This window comes from Bos javanicus, chromosome 9 (genome assembly GCF_032452875.1).
Source record: "Bos javanicus breed banteng chromosome 9, ARS-OSU_banteng_1.0, whole genome shotgun sequence".
Taxonomy (NCBI): Eukaryota; Metazoa; Chordata; class Mammalia; order Artiodactyla; family Bovidae; genus Bos; species Bos javanicus.
In genome coordinates this window covers 54,305,577-54,322,387 of record NC_083876.1, presented here as the reverse complement: position 1 = coordinate 54,322,387, position 16,811 = coordinate 54,305,577, and the positions used below count along the sequence as shown (strand labels likewise).

Here is a 16,811-nt window from a genome sequence, read left to right as displayed (position 1 = left end):
AAATTCAACTTGCTAACATTCTATTGAAGAGTTGCATCAATGCTCATAAGGGATAGTAGTTTATAGTTTTCTTGTGTTTTGGTCTTGCTTTGCTATTAAGGTAATACAGATATCATAGAATGAGATCAAAAATGTTTTCTCCTCTTTGGCTTTTGGAACAGTTTGACAATGATTGTTTCATTTCTTCTTTAAATATTTAGTAGAATTCACCCATGTGAAGCCATCTCGTTTAGGGCTTTTTCTTCCTTTGTCAGGAGATGTTTGTTTGTTGATTCAATTTCCTGAATAGTGATGTCTATTCAAATTGTTTATTTCTTCATAATTCAGTCTGGGTAGGTTTTGAGCTTCTAGGAATTTGCCCATTTTATCTAGGCTATCAAATTTGCTGGTATAAAATTGTTCCTGGTACTTTATAAAAATCATTTTGCTCCTGTAGAATCAGTAGTAATACTCTCACTGTTGTCTTTGATTTTAGTAATTTCCACCGTCTCTCTTTTCCTCTTAGTTCATCCAGCTAAGGTTTGTTAATTTTATGACCTCTTCTGAAAACCAAAGTTTGGTTTCATTGATTTTCTCCATTATTTTTCTATTTTCTGTTTCATCTATATCTTATCTAAGCTTTTATTATCTTCTTCCTCTTCTAGCTTTTGAATTATTTTGTTCTTTTTCTAGTTCCTTAAGTTTGTAAAGTTAACTTGTTTGAGATTTTCGTTGTTTTATAGATGTAAGCATTTACAGCTATTAGTTTACCTTTTAGTATCACTTTGGCCACATAAGTTTTGTTATATCATATTTTTGTTTTATTCATCTCTTAAGTGTTTTCCAGTTTCCCCTTTAATTTTTTTTTTCTTTAATCCTTTGGCAGTTTAATCTTTACTTTTAACATAGTTACTTATATGGATTAGTTTTTAAATGTTGAATCTCATTCTTTATTCCTAGAATAAACCCTATTTGGTGATGATTTGTTATCCTATTTGTATATTGCTAAATCCTATTTGCTCATCTTTTGTCGAGACCAGCTCGACAAGCAGGGTTTCTGAAAGTGCGAACCGGCGAGAGAATGAGAAACGAGACACAAGAATTCAGAGAAAAGCGAGGATCAGGGGACCAACGCTGCTCCGAGGTGAAGGTGCTGAAACTGAATCCAAGCCAGCTTGATTATACTTTCAGCCATGAATGAAAGGATAAGCGGGGAGTTAAACTATAACTCATGTGGCCTTCAGGGCCAAAGAACAAAATGATCATCAACCATTGAGTAATTAGGAAACAGTCATCAATAACAAATCAGTAACTAAGACTAATACTCTCATCTACAGATTTTCCACCAGATACGTAAAACATGTGACTCTGAGACGCCAGTTGAGAAACAGTCTGGGGTCGGTTTTCCGACCTCAGGATCATATCTTGTTTTCAAGATTATGAACTGTTCCCTCTGGACTTGTTCCAAGAGTCTCATGCCTTATAGCATCCAGTTTATCAGTAATTATAAATTTCTTTTGCGGTCCTTGCTGGAGCCTGCTTTTCTTTTATTCTTCCTGTCTCCTACAATCTTTTTAAAGGATTTTGCATCCTTTTTCATATGAAATATTGGAGACATTGGTCTGTGGTTTTCCTTTTTTGATGTGTTTTGTCTTTTGTTATTAGATTAGTTTATGACCTCATGAAATTAGTCAGGAAGTCTTCCTTCTTTGATATTCTGGAAGAAATTTCATAGAACTGGTTTTTTTTTCTTTCTTACCTTGATAGAATTCACCTGTGAAATCCTTTTGGGCTGGTAGGTTCATTATTTTTTTTAACTACAAAATGAATTTCATTAATAGACATAGGACTGTTCATATTATTTATTCTACAGTGACTTTATATCCTTTTATTTTTTAAAGAACCGGTCTATTTCATTGAATTTTTTAGTTCTTGGACATGGAATTGTATGTATTATTTCTTTCTAATGCTTTTAGAGCCTCTTACACATCTACTTTTGATAATCCATTTCTGTTCTTCTTTTCTGGTCAGTGTTTGTAGAGTATGATTATTATTGTTGACTCATTCAGTGACCCAACTTTTGGTTTCATTGATTCCTTGGTAAAAGAATGTGTGTTCTGCTGCTGTTGAATGGACTATCTTATAAATGTCAGTTAGTTCACATTCTTGACGGTATTGTTCAGATCTTCTTATCCTTTTCTATTTTCTGTTTCTTTTATCAATTACTGATAAAGCAGTTTTCAAGTCTTCAGAAAAAAATTGTGGATTCATCTATTCCTCCTTTCAGATTTGTCAGATTTTGCTTCATATATTTTGAGGTCTTTTTTAAGTACATAATCATTTAGGACTGTTATATCATTGGGGATAATTGAGACCTATACTGTTATAAAATAATCCGTCTTTATGCTGGTAATATTCTTTGTTTTGAAGTCTACATTATTTCACATTGTTATTACAACTGCTCCTCTCTTTGATTAACTTTTGTCTCCTGTATCTTTTATCATTCTTTAGCTTTTAACTTATCTTTGTCTTTATACTTAAAGTGGCTTTCCTGGACACAGCATATGGTTCAGTTCTGTTCAGTCATTCAGTCATGTCTGATTCTTTGTAACCCCATAGACTGCAGCATGCCAGACTTCCCTGTACTTCACCAACTCCCAGAGCCTGCTCTAACTCATATTCATTAAGTTGGTGATGCCATCCAACCATCTTGACCTCTGTCATCCCCTTCTCCTCCTGCCTTCAATTTTTCCCCACAACAGGGTCTATTCTGATGAGTCAGCTCTTCATATCAGGTGGCCAAAGCATTGGAGCTTCAGCTTCAGCATCAGACCTTCCAATGAATGTTCAGGACTGATTTCCTTTAGGACTGACTGGTTTGATCACTTTTCAGTCCAAAGGACTCTCAAGAGTCTTCTCCAATACCACAGTTCAAAAGCATCAATTCTTTGGCATTCAGCCTTCTTTATGGTCCAACTCTCACATCCATGCGTGAGTACTGGGAAAACCATAGCTTTGACTATATGACCTTTTGTCACAAAGTAATGACTCTGCCTTTTAATACGCTGTCTAGGTTGGTAATAGCTTTTCTTCCAAAGAGCAAGTGTCTTTTAATTTCATAGCTGCAGTCACCATCTGCAGTGATTTTGGAGCCCAAGAAAATAAAGTCTATTATTGTTTCCTCATTTATTTGCTATGAAGTGATGGGACCAGATGCCATGATCTTCACTTTCTGAAAGTTGAATTATAAGCCAGCTTTTTTACTCTCCTCTTTCATCTTCATCATGATGCTCTTTAGTTCTTCTTCGGTTTCTGCCATAAGGGTGGTGTCATCTGCATATCTGAGTTATTGCTATTTCTTCTGGCAATCATGATTCCAGGTTGTACTTTATCCATCTGGTATTTCTCATGATGTACTCTGCATATAAGTTAAATAAGCAGGGTGACAGTATACAGCCTTGACATACTCCTTTCCCAATTTTGAACCAGTCTTTTGTTCTATGTCTGATTCTCACTCTTGCTTCTTGACCTGCATACAGATTTCTCAGAAAGCAAGGAAGGTGGTCTGGTATTCCCATCTCTCTAAGAATTTTTCACAGTTTGTTGTGATCCATACAGTCAAAGGCTTTATTGTAATCAATGAAGCAGAAGTAGATGTTTTTCTGGAATTCTCTTGCTTTTTCTATGATCCAACGGATATTGGGAATTTATTCTGTTTCCTCTGCCGTTTCTAAATCTAGTTCTCAGTTCATATACTATTGAAGCCTCTCTTGGAGAATTTTGAGCATTACTTTGCTAGCATGTAAGATGAATGCAATTGTACAATAGTTTGAAATAACTCAGCTGTAATTCCATCACCTCCACTAACTTTGTTTGTGGTGTTGCTTCCTAAGGCCCACTTGACTTCGCACTCCAGGCTTTGTGGCTCTAGGTGAGTGATCACACCATCATGGTTATCTGTGTCATGAAGATCTTTTTTGTATAGTTCTTCTGTGTATTCTTGCCACCTCATCTTACTATCTTCTGCTTCTGTTAGGTCCATACCATTTCTGTCCTTTATTTTGCCCATCTTTGCATAAAGTATTCCCTTGGTATCTCTAATTTTCTTGAAGACATCTCTAGTCTTTCACACTCTATTGTTTTCTTCTTTTTCTTTGCATTGATCACTGACAAAGGCTTTCTTATCTCTCCTTGTAATTCTTTGAAACTCTGCATTTAGGTGGATATATCTTTCCTTTTCTCCTTTGCCTTTCACTTCTCTTTTCTCATAATATGGTTTATTTATGTTGTTGGACTGATTGAAATCTACTGTCTTCTCAGTCTTTGTATTTCTTCCATTTTTTATTTCTCTTATTCTGCATTCCTTTGGGTTAATTAAACTTTTATGATTACATTTAGTGCCTGCTATTTGCTTTGTTGTTGTTACTCAGTCACTAAAGCATGTCGATTCTTTGCAACCATGTGAACTAGAGCACGCCATCTTCCCTGTCCTTCGCTATCTGCCAGAGCTTGCTCAAACTCATGTCCATTGAGTTGACAATGGCATCCAAGCATTTCATCTTTTGTCGCCCCCTTTTCCTCTTGCCCTCAATCTTTCCCAGCATCAGAATCTTTCCCAGTTCGACAGCTCTTTGCATCAGGTAGCCAAAGTATTGGTGCTTCAGCATCAGTTCTTCCAATGAATATTCAGCGTAGATTTCATTTAGGATTGACTGCTTGATTTCTTTGTGTCTGAGGGACTCTCAAGAGTCTTATCCAGCACCATATTGAAAGCATTAATTCTTCGGTGCTCAACCTTCTTTATGGTCCAACTCTCGCATCTGTACATTACTACTGGAAAAAATAATTAGCTTTAACCATACGGACCTTTGTTGTCAAAGTGATGTCTCTGCTTTTTTTTAATATGCTCTCTAGGTTTGTCATAGATTTTCTTCCAAGGAGGAGGAATCTTTTAATTTCGTGGCTGCCGTCACCATCCACAATGATTTTGCAGCCCAAGAAGACGAAATCTATTAGTTTCCCCATCTATTTGCCATGAAGTGATGGAACTGGAGGATGCAGTGATCTTTGTGTTTTGAATGTTGAGTTTTACGCCAGCTTTTTCACTCTCTTTTTTTACCCCTCATCAGGAGGCCCTTTGGTTCCTCTTCACTTTCTGCCATTAGAGTGGTATCATTTGCATATCTGAGGTTATTGGTATTTCTCCTCTCAATCTTGATTCCAACTTTACAGTCATCCAGCCCAGCATTTCACATGATATAAGTTGAATAAGCAGGGTGACAGTATTCAGCCTTGATGTATTTCTCTCCCAATTTTAAACCAGTCCATTGTTCCATGTCCAGTTCTCACTGTTGCTTCTTGTCCTGAATACAGGTTTCTCAGGAGGCTGGTAAAGTGCTCTGGTATTCCTCTCTTTTTAAGAATTTTCCACAGTTTGTTGTGATCCACACAGTTAAAGTGTTTAATGTAGTCAATGAACCTGAAGTAGATTTTTTTTTAATTGCTTGCTTATCCTATGATCCAGCAAGTGTTGACCATTTGATCTCTGGTTCCTCTGCCTTTTCTAAATCCAACTTTTATATCTGGACGTTCTTGGTTCACGTACTGTTGAAGCCTAGCTTGAAGAATTTTGAGCAGTACCTTGCTAGCATGTGAAATGAGGGCAATCATTTCGTAGTTTGAACATTCTTTGGCATTAGAATTGGGATTAGAATGAAAAATGACCTTTTCCAGTCCTGTGACCACTGCTGAGTCTTCCATATTTGCTGGCATATTGAATAGAGCATTTCAACAGCATTCTCTTTTAGGATTTGAAATAGTTGAGCTTTAATTCCGTCGCCTCCACTAGCTATGGTCCTAGTAGTATATTCTAAGGCCCACATGATTCATATTCCAGGATCTGACTTTATATGAGTGATTACACCATCATGGTTATCCAGGTCATTAAGAGCTTTTTTGTAGAGTTCTGTGTATTCTTGCCACTTCATCTTAGTCTCTTCTGCTTCTGTTAGGTCCTTGCCATTTCTGTCATTTATCAGTCCTGTGTTTGCATGAAATGTTCTCTTGGTATCTCTGATTTTCTTGAAGAAGCCTCTAGTCTTTCCCATTCTACTGTTTCCTCTATTTCTTTGCATTGTTCACTTAAGAAGGCTTTCTTATCTCTACTTGCTATTCTCTGGAACCCTGCATTCATTTGTGTATATATGTACCTTTCTTCTTTGCCTTTCCCTTCTCTTCTTTTCTCAGCTCTTTGTAAGGCCTCCTCAGACAACCATTCTGCCTTTTTGCCTTTCTTTTTCCTGGGGATGGTTTTGGTCACCGCTTCCTGTACAATGTTATGAACCTCTGTCCACAGTTCTTCAGGCACTCTGTCTCTCAGATCTAATCCCTTGATTCTGTTTGTCACTTATCCTGTATAATCATAAGGGGTTTGATTTAGATCATATCTGAATAGCCTAGTGGTTTTCCGTACTTTCTTCAATTTAAGTCTGAGTTTTTCAATTTGTAGCTCATAATCTGAGCTACGGTCAGCTCCAGGTCTTTTTTTTCTGACTGTATAGAGCTTCTCTGTCTTTGGCTGCAAAGATTAAAATCAGTCTGATTTCATTGTTGACCATCTGGTGCTGTCCACGTGTAGAATCATTCTGTTGTTGGAAGAGGGTGTTTGCCATGACCAGTGTGTTCTCTTAGCAAAACTCTTGTTAGCTTTTGCCCTCCTTCATTTTGTACTCCAAATCCAACTTACCTGTTACTCTAAGCATCTCTTGATTTCCTACGTTTGCATTCCAGTCCCTAATATGAAAGGGACATCTTTTTTGGTGTTAATTCTAGACAGTCTTGTAGGTCTTCTTAGAACCATGTGACTTCAACTTCTTCAGCATTAGTGGTTGTGGCATAGACTTGGATTACTGTGATGTTGTATGGTTTGCCTTGGAAATGAACTGAGATCTTTTTGTTGTTTTTGAGATTACACCCAAGTACTGCATTTCGGACTCTCTTGTTGACTCTGAGGACTACTCTATTCTTCTAAGGGTTTCTTGCCCACAATAATAAATATAATGGTCATCTGAATTAAATTCACCCATTCACGTCCATTTTAGTTCACTGATTACTAAGATGTCAGTGTTCACTCTTTCCATCTCCTGCTTAACAACATCCAATTTACTTTGATTCATGTACCTCACAATCTGGGTTCCTATGCAATATTGTTATTAACAGCATCGGACTCTGCTTTCACCACCAGACTCATCCACAACTTAGCGTCTTTTCCACTTCAGCCCAGCCTCTTCATTCTTCTGGAGCTATTTCTCTGCTCTTCTGAAGTAGCATATTGGACACCTACGGACTTGGGGGGCTTATCTTCTGTTGTCATATCTTTTTGCCTTTTCACACTGTTCACAGAATTCTCAAGGCAAGAATACTGAAGTGGTTTGTCTGTCATTCCCTTCTCCAGTCTCAAATCATAAGGTTAAAAATATGTATATTAGAGCTTTGAAATTTATCCCAGAGGTATTGGATGCATTTGTTTTGTATTTTTGCCCCAATCATTTTTTTGGTAATTTCTTGTGACTTGCCTAATTACATGACCCTTTCCTCAGCTCTGACGTTCATAAATCTTTTGAAGGCATTTTTTATTATTACCTTTAGTGATTTTTTTGCTTGTTTTGTTTTTTTTCCCCCAGCATTTCTATTTACTTCTTTTAATTTTCATCTCTGCTAGTATTTCCCACCTGACCTTACATGTTGACTATTTTCCTATTAGATCTTTTAACATTGAATCATAATAATAATTTTAAATTCCTTGTTTAATGATATCAGCATCTATTTCAGATCTGAGCCAGTCTTTCTCTATTGAATGCTTTGTGCATTATTTTTCTTGCTTTTGTAATGTCTTTTTTTTTTTTTTTGAAATTGTCATCCTGTGTAGTAGTGTTTATGTATGGAAATGGCATTTCCATTTTGCCTTTCTTTCTATGAAATCTTTAATTTGAAAGAATGTTTGAGATGTTTGAAAGAAGCACTGTGTTCCCCATATATAAGAGAAACTATCACAAGCTCTGTTGAGGTAAACAAAAACAAATTTACTTACCATTTTACTGTCTTAGATATTTTATTTAATAATTCTTTTTATAAATTTTTTAAATTACTTTTTGGAAGAAGTCCCACTCTGCATAATGCATTCTCTCATGTATGATTTTTAAAACAGACTTTTAGGTTATGAACTAAATTTATTCCCATTTACAAATGTGAAGACTTAAGTAGGCTAACTTACCTAAAGATAAACATCTATCAGATGACAAAATTGGACTGAATTTTCTGGGTCTCTCTGTTTCCTACCTGTATTCTTAAGTATTACCCTGTTTAGAATCACTTAGCTTAACAAAAATATTATTGTTGGGTTTCACTTATATTGAAGGTCTTGTGATAAGTGATGTGGAGGGAGGACGTGATCATTATATGAAGTGATCTGCATTTAATATACTAATGTTCCAAGAATGGACCTTAAAGAGTATCCTTTTTCACTTAGCAATTGGAATGGTAGAAATATGCTCTAATAGATTTTATGTATAAATGATACTTGGTCGACATATTTTAGAGAAACCTTTCAGGTTACTCTGAAGGATTCATTAACATTTTAAATGGACCAGTTCCCCTCCCGAAGTAGGACCATCATTGGCTTGGTTCCCAGGCCATTACTTATTCAAAGCTCATGGTAACACAGCCCAAAATACACTGTACAAAGATAAATTGGATTATGGAGCACAATATGGGGATATAATTCAACATGTAGAAGTGATAATTGATACAGTAAAACAGCTGAAACACAATGATAGGATAAGGAAGAACAAGGAACATTTTCCCTAAGCCTTAGAGTATATCTTCAGCAAGGATAAAGAGGAAGAAAAATCACTGGACAAGAACCAGTTGGTAAGTTGTTTGTAGAATCAGTGTATTAGCAATGCTGTACAATAGAAATTTCTGTGATAATGAAAATATGCTATATCTGTGTTTGCCAATACAGTAGGAAATACTAGCTACTTTACATTCTCTGTGGGGTTAGAGGACTTCCCATGCATTGTCCACCTGGGATTTCATCTACTGACTTTGAGGGCTGGTTTACTTCTGCCAGTTATGCTTAGGGCAGACTGACTTCCTTGCTCAGTTACCTCTCGGACTTCACATTTTCACTTCATTCTAGACAGGTAGGTAGTTCTTTACTGTCTTCAGCTCTTTGACTTTTGGAAGTTTTTTGTTCCCATTTTTATTTAATAATTTGTTTTTGTTGGGAATTTTGGTCTGAGTATCCTAATCTACTATTAGAAACAGGAATCTTGTTTTGCTTTTAATTTCATGGAAACATGCCATGTTCATAATTTTCTGAACTCTGTGGCATAAACTTTCTTTTGTATGTTTCTACTTTATATTCTTTTCTCATGTTCTTTCTCCATTTTTTTTTTCCAGGGTTTTTCGATAGGTCCCATGTTGAGAAAATTTGTATTGTTGCTTTTCATTGGTGATACTTTGCAATCAATTTATATGAAGTTTACAATCACATTGCAAGAAATTGATGTACTTTTTATAAAGCCGGGAACGTTGGCAGCTTAAATGTTTGATCAGTTGTCTCCAGAGTTTCCTCATCAGTGTTTTTTTTTTTTTTTTTTTAATGACTGCTTTCATGGTTAACTAAAAGCTCCCTTGGAGCCCCATGTATTATAATTTTTTTTCTGCCTCAGTGTTCTTGTTGCTGTTTTTATATTTTTCATAAAATAAAATTGTAGAGGGGACAGATACCTTTTTTTCTGTTAACTTAACCTCCGAGTTCTGTTTTGTTTCTGTAGGTGAAACTGCTCTGTTTGTACTGGTTTTCTTGTATTTGCTTTGTTTGGTTGGTTGGTAAGTTGTATCCACCTCTTTTTGTGACCCTATGAACTATAGCCTGCCAGGCTCCTTGTCCACAGGATTTCCCAGGCAAGAATACTGGAGTGGGTTACCATTTACTTCACCAGGGGATATTCCTGACTGAGGGATTGAACGCATGCCTCATGCATTGGCAGGCAGATTCTTTATCAGTGAGCCACTGGGGAAGCCCTTCTGTTTTTACATGACATAGGTAACACAAGGTTTAAGTCTTAAATTTAGTTCTCTGCTGGTTTCTAACTTTGCCTTTATTGTTTTCTATTTTCATTTCCACATGCTTGTCTTTTGATAACATTGTATTTTTCTTCTTGTCATAAAGAGTCTGTTAAATGATTTAGAGGTGGCTCAAACTAAAGAATCTACCCACAATGTGGGAGACCTGAGTTCGATCCCTGAACATCCGCTAGAAAAAGGGATGGCTACGCACTCCAGTATTTTTTGCTGGAAAATTCCACAGACAGAGGAGCCTGGTGGGCTACACTCCATGTGGTGGCAAAGACTCAGACGTGACTGAGCTACTAACACTTTCACTTTCACCATACTTTTAGTGGCCTCTTGCTTTAAATGAGGCTTTGAATTAGTTGATTTCAAAGATTTCTTCCTCTAGTTAGTAATTTCTTTGCAAGCTTATTGTTTTTAAAACTTTCCTTTTGTAGTTTATTAGTTCAAAAGCAAGTAGGTATTATAGGGATAAACTGTAATTTTAAAATCACTGAGTCTTTTGTTAAGTGATACTGATCCACACAAAAATTTGCACTTATATGTTTATAGCAGGTTTATTGTTATAATTGCCAAAACTTTTAAGAAACATAGATGTCTTCAACAGGTAAATGGATAAACTACAGCATATTGATAGACTGAAATGTTACTTAGCAATAAAAAGAATGAGCTGTCAAGTCATAAAAAGATATGAATGAAACTTCAGTGCACATTTCACAGTATAAGAAGCCCGTCTGAAAATATTACTTTATGATTCTATCTATATAACATTCTGAAAAAGACAAAATATATAGAGACAGTTAAGAGATCAGTTATTTTCTGGGGGATTGAAAAGAAGAAAGAGGAGTTATTAAGTGGAGTGCAATGGGTTTTGAAGGCAGTAAAACTATCCTTGTGTGATACTGTAATAAATAGTGGGTTCATGACACTATACATTTGTCAAAAGCCATAGAACTGTGCAATACAAAGAGGGAACCCTAATGTAAACCCTGTGGACTTTAGTTAAAAATGATATATCTACATTGGTTCATCACAGTCGTAACAAATTTACCACACTGATGTAAGATATTAATATTAATGGAAAAACTGTATGGCATGGGAGGATGGTGAGTAGGAGAGGAGAATGCAGAAACTCTTATTTTCTGTACAGCTTTTCAGTAAATCTAAAACTTATTTTAAAAACTAAAATCTGTTAATTAAAAGATACTAATGCCTGAGAAAAAGGTTAAAGTATTGAGTATACCAAGTAATCGAATAACTAAAAGTGATATCTAAGTAAAGTAACAAAATAACATTATTTGAATATGTTTCTTTTTATTGTTAATACTGTCCTTGTCTGCCTTTTTTTTTTTCTTTTAACAATACCTGTAGTCTTTTCTGTTCCTATGTTTATTTTTATTTTCTTTTTGGTCGTTTCTATTAGGTGTACTAGCCCTATCTTGGTACCCACCTGATTTGAATGATGAGAATGGAGAACCTACTGATAACTTGGTGCCAACTATTTTGGATAAAGCTCATAAATATAATCTGAAGGTATTTAATTTATTTTATTGAGATATAATATTAGATTAGTTTAAGGTGTTCAGCATAATGATTTGATATATGTATATATTGTGAAATAATTGTCACAATTAGTCTAGTTAACTTTTATCCCCACACATAGTGCTGTTTTTTTTTTGTCTGTTTGCTATGATGAGGATTTTTAAGTTGTATTCTTTTAGCAAGTTTTAAATATACCATGCAGTATTATTAACTATAGTTATGAAGCTGTACTTTACATCCTGGAAGCTTACTTGTTTTATAACTGGAAGTTTATGCCTTTTAACTATCTTCACACACTTTACCCACCCCCTGTCTCAAGCAGTCACAAACCTGTTCTCTGTATCTATGAGTTGGTTGTTTTATGTTTTGTGTGCACGTGTGTGTGTGTGTGTGATTGCTGTTTTGTTTTTGATTCTGTATATAAGCGAGATCATATGGTTTTTGTCTTTCTCTGACAGACTTATTTCACTTAGCATAACACCCTCAGGGTTAATTCATGTTGTCACTAGTGGCAACATTTCCTGGTTTGTTTGTTTGTTTGTTTTTGACTGAATAATATAATATTTGTGTGTGTGTGTGTGTATACACACACCATTTTTTGTTATTCATCATTATGGATGCTTCCAGCATAAGCACTTCCATTTCCTGGGTATTATCAATAATGATGCAGATGTATTTTCAAGTTAGTGCTTTTGCTTCCTTTGGATAAGTACCCAGAAGGAGAATTGCAGGATAGCATATTTCTATTTTTAATTATTTCAAGAAGCTCCATACTATTTTCATAGTGGCTTCATCAATTTATATTCCCACCAAAGTGAACAAGTGTTCCCTTTTCTTCTCATGGTCACTAACAGTTCTTATTTCTTAATTTTTGATAATAGCTATTCATACAGGTATAAGGCACTATCTCAGTGTGGTTTTGATTGGCATTTCCCTGATGATTAGTGACGTTGAGCACCTTTTCAAGTACCTGTTGGCTCTCTGTATATGTTTCTAGGGAGAATGTCTATTCAGAAGTGATGCACGTTTTTCAAAGCGTTTGTTTGTTTTTTGCTAATGTGTTAATAGGACTCATTTATATATTTTGGATATTAACATTTTTTCAGATACACAGTTTGCAGGTATGTTCTCCCATTTATTATATTACCTTTTCATTTGTTAGTGGCTTCCTTTGCTGTACAGAAGCTCTGTAGTTTGATGTAGTGTCATTTGTTTATTTTCACTTTTGTTGTTTTTGGTTTTGGTGTCAAATCCAAAAAAGTCACAGCCAACACCAGTTTCAGGGAGCTTACCACCTTTGTTTTCTTCTAAAAATTTTATGTTTTCAGATGTTATGCTTAAGACTTTAGTCCATTTTTAGATATTTTTTGTGTATAGTGTAAGGTGGTTCTGTTTCATTCTTTTGCATGTGGCTGTTCAGTTTTTCCAATGCTGTTTATTGAAGAGACTGTCCTTTCCCTATTGTATATTCTTAGCTCCTTTGTTGCAAATTAGTTGACCACAGGTGCCTGGATTTATTTCTGGGCTCTGCATTCCATTCCATTGATCTATGTATTTTTATGACAATACCAAACTATTCTGATTACTATAGTTCTGTAATATAGTTTGAAATGAAGTATGGTGCCTCCAACATCATTCCTTTTTCTCAAGATTGCTTTGGCTTTAGATGGCACCCCACCCCAGTACTCTTGCCTGGAAAATCCCATGGATGGAGGAGCCTGGTAGGCTGCAGTCCATGGGGTCGCTAGGAGTTGGACACGACTGAGCAGCTTCACTTTCACTTTTCACATTCATGCATTGGAGGAAATGGCAACCCACTCCAGTGTTCTTGCCTGGAGAATCCCAGGGACGGCGGGGCCTGGTGGGCTGCCGTCTTTGGGGTCGCACAGAGTCAGACACGACTGAAGTGACTTAGCAGCAGCAGTAGCAGTAGGGTCTTTTGTGGTTGCATACAAATTTTAGAATTGTTTGTTCTATTTCTGTGAAAAATGCCTTTAGTATCTCATTGAATCTATAAATTGCTTTTGGTAATATGGATATTTTAATAATATTAACTCTTCCAATCCACGAGTGTGGGATATCTTAACATCTACTTGTGTTTTTTTAATGTCTGTCATTAACATATAGTTTTCAGGGTACAGATCATTCACCTCCTCTGTTAAGCTTATTTCTAGGTAGCTTATTCCTTCTGATGCAGTGATAAGTGGAATTGTTTCATGAATTTATCTTTCTTCATTCATTCTTAGTGAAATGTAAGAGATTTTTGTATATTGATTTTTATATCCTGCAAGTTTACTGAATTTGTTCGTTTAAAGTTTTTCAATGAAGTCTTAAGAGTTTTCAGGATGTCACATGTTGTTGTCTGTAAATAGAGACAACGTATTGTTGTCTGTAAATAGAGACAACACAGTTTCTATTTTTCTCCTTCTTTTCTGAATTTGATGCCTTTCATTTGTTGTGTTGTTACATTATTGCTCTGGCTATGAATTCCAGTGCTGTATTGAATAAAAGTGGTGAGAGTAGGTATCCTCGAGTTGTTGCTGATCATGGAGAAAAAAACGTTCGGCTTTTCTCCCTTGAGTCTGATTTTAGCTGCAGTATTGTGATTGCGGCCATTATTTTGTTGAAGTACTTTTTCTCTATACTCACTTTGTTGAGAGTTTGTATCATGAATGGGTGTTGAATTTTGTTGAATGCTTTTTTTCTGCTTTTTTTGAGATGCTCGTATGAATTATATGGTTAATTTTGTGAATGTGTATCACATTGATTTGAGGGTGTCAATTCATCCTTGCATCCTGGAAATAAATCCCACTTGATCACAATGTATGATCCTTTTGTTGTATGTTGAATTCAGCTTATTAATATTTGTTGAGAATTTTTGCATCTCTGTTCATCAGGGTTATTGGCTTTTAATTATCTTTTATTGTGGTGTCCTGACTGCTTTTAGTATCAGCATATTGCTTGTCCCATATAATGAGTTTGGAGGTATTCCCTTCTCTTCAAATTTTTGGAAGAATTTGATAGGATTAGTATGAATTCTTCTTTGAATATTTGGTAAAGTTCACCAGTTAAGCTGTCTGATGCTGGGTTTTGTTTGTTGGAGATTTTTGATTACTGATTATTTCCTTTCAAGTTACCTACCAGTCTGTTCAAATTTTTCTGTTTCTTAATGATTTAGTCTTGGAAGGTTGTATTTCTAGAAATATATCTATTTGTGATGTCTGTGGAGTATTAAAGTCCTCTGTTATTATTGTGTGGCTGTTTTACTCTTTAGGTCTGTTAATATTTGTATTTATATTTAGATGCTCCTATGTTAGGTGCTAACATATTTACAAATGTTCTATCCTCTTATTATATTGATCCCTTTATCACTATGTAATGACCTCTTTCTCCTCTGTCTCTTATTATAGTCTTTGTTTTATGTTCTACTTTATCTCTTATAAGTGTTGCCACTACAGCTTTCTCTTGGTTTCCAAGAGTGTGGGGTATATTTTTCCATCCCTTTGTTTTCAGTCTGTGTGTGTTTGTACACACATGTTTGTACATTTGTGAGAATCTTGTGGGTAAGATAAAGATGACTTTTTATTATTGATAGGTATGGAGTTCTTGCCATTTTGTTAATAATTTTATAGCTCTTTTATAATTTCTTTTTTTTTTTCTTTCTACTTTTCTTGCTACTCTTGTGATTTGATGATTTTCTGTCGTGGCATTCTTAAATTCTATATTCTTTATCTTTTGTGTCCCTACTCTAGGTTTTGCTCTATAGTTACCATAAGGCCTACATAAAACAATTTATATTTATAATAGTCTATTTTAAGTTGACAACAAATTAACTTTGGTAACAGTCTAAAGCTCTATGTTTTTACTTACTCATATTTTATATTTTTGAAGTCTTCATTTACATCATCTTACCTTGCTTATTCACTGACAATTACTGTGCTTATAATTATTTTTACTGTTTGTCTTTTAACCTTCATGCTAGCACTTTATAGAAGTGATTAATCTTGTTTACATTAGCTTTTTCTAATTTTACTATATTTTAATTTTTACCAGTGAGGTTTATATGTTTATATTTTTTCCTTGTTTCATCTTCAAAAGTCCCTTTAACATTTCTTGTAGGACTGGACTATTGGTCATTACTCTTACGTTTTATTTTTCTGGACAACTTTTTAAATCTCTTTCAACTCTGAGTGATAACTTTGTTATGCAGAGTATTCTTTTTTGGCTGTTTAATTTTTTTCAGAGCTTTAAAATACCATGCCCTTCTATATTTTTTCAACTAGAAAATATGCTAATAGTCTTATAGGGGTTCCCTTTTATATAAGAGGTTTTTCTCTTGCTTCTTCAAAGAGTCTGTCTGTCCTTTAACTTTTGACAATTTATTTGTATTATATATTAGTGTGGGTCTTCTTAAATTCATCTTGGTTGAAACTTTCAGGCCAGACTTTGGGCAGCAGCTTTTAAGTTATACATAGACACCTCTTTCCATGGACATCTGGGAGATGGACCTTTCACTCTGCTCTCTGTGTACGGAGTCCTGCATGATAGTTAAGAACCATTTCTTCCTTTGTGTCATCTAAATAGATCCATGAACTCAAGACCCACCAGCCACTAGAGCCAGGCATCAAGGGTTATTTCTTCTGGACAGCAACCACAAAAGTTGGTGCACCAAATATGGGCAGAAGCTCCTTTCTCAGAGGTTACCAGTGACCTGGGGCTGGGCACGGGGTCTTTGTGAAGTTGATGTCCAGTTCGTTCCCAAGATTGCAGCTGGCCCTAGACTTGTGTTTAATTTGACGCCCTCCCCTCAGGCCAAATCTATGAAAATAGGACAATAGTCCTCTTTCACAGGAAGACTGGATGCCTGTCTGTTACCTCTCTGCTTTGTCCACTGAGTTGTTGCTGCTTATGTTCTCTTTCTCCACTTGTTTCAGTCCTCCGGGGCTGACAAATGCTAACCACTGTGACAGCCAGAGCCAGATGATCAAGGTAGTACCTCCTTAGCTGCCGCAGCAAAAACCAGGCCACCAGACATGTGCACAAGTTTCTTTCTGGGAGATACTGGTGACCTGGAGTGAGATGGAAGAGGACACCAGCATGGCTCTTGCCAGCCTTTTTGGTCTTTGGAGAGTACTCAGTAAGCTTCTAGGTAT

General features: G+C 35.7%; 1 protein-coding gene across 2 annotated transcripts in view; it reads left to right on the top strand.

Annotated features, from left to right (window-relative positions):
* The window catches only part of MANEA (mannosidase endo-alpha), an 81,307-nt gene that overhangs the window by 34,669 nt on the left and 29,827 nt on the right, over positions 1 to 16,811 (top strand). For both annotated transcript variants that reach the window (XM_061427793.1, XM_061427792.1), the window contains exon 3: positions 11,540 to 11,649. In XM_061427793.1, coding sequence (XP_061283777.1) covers positions 11,540 to 11,649 — 110 coding nt within the window. The remainder of the gene's footprint in view (positions 1 to 11,539; positions 11,650 to 16,811) is intronic.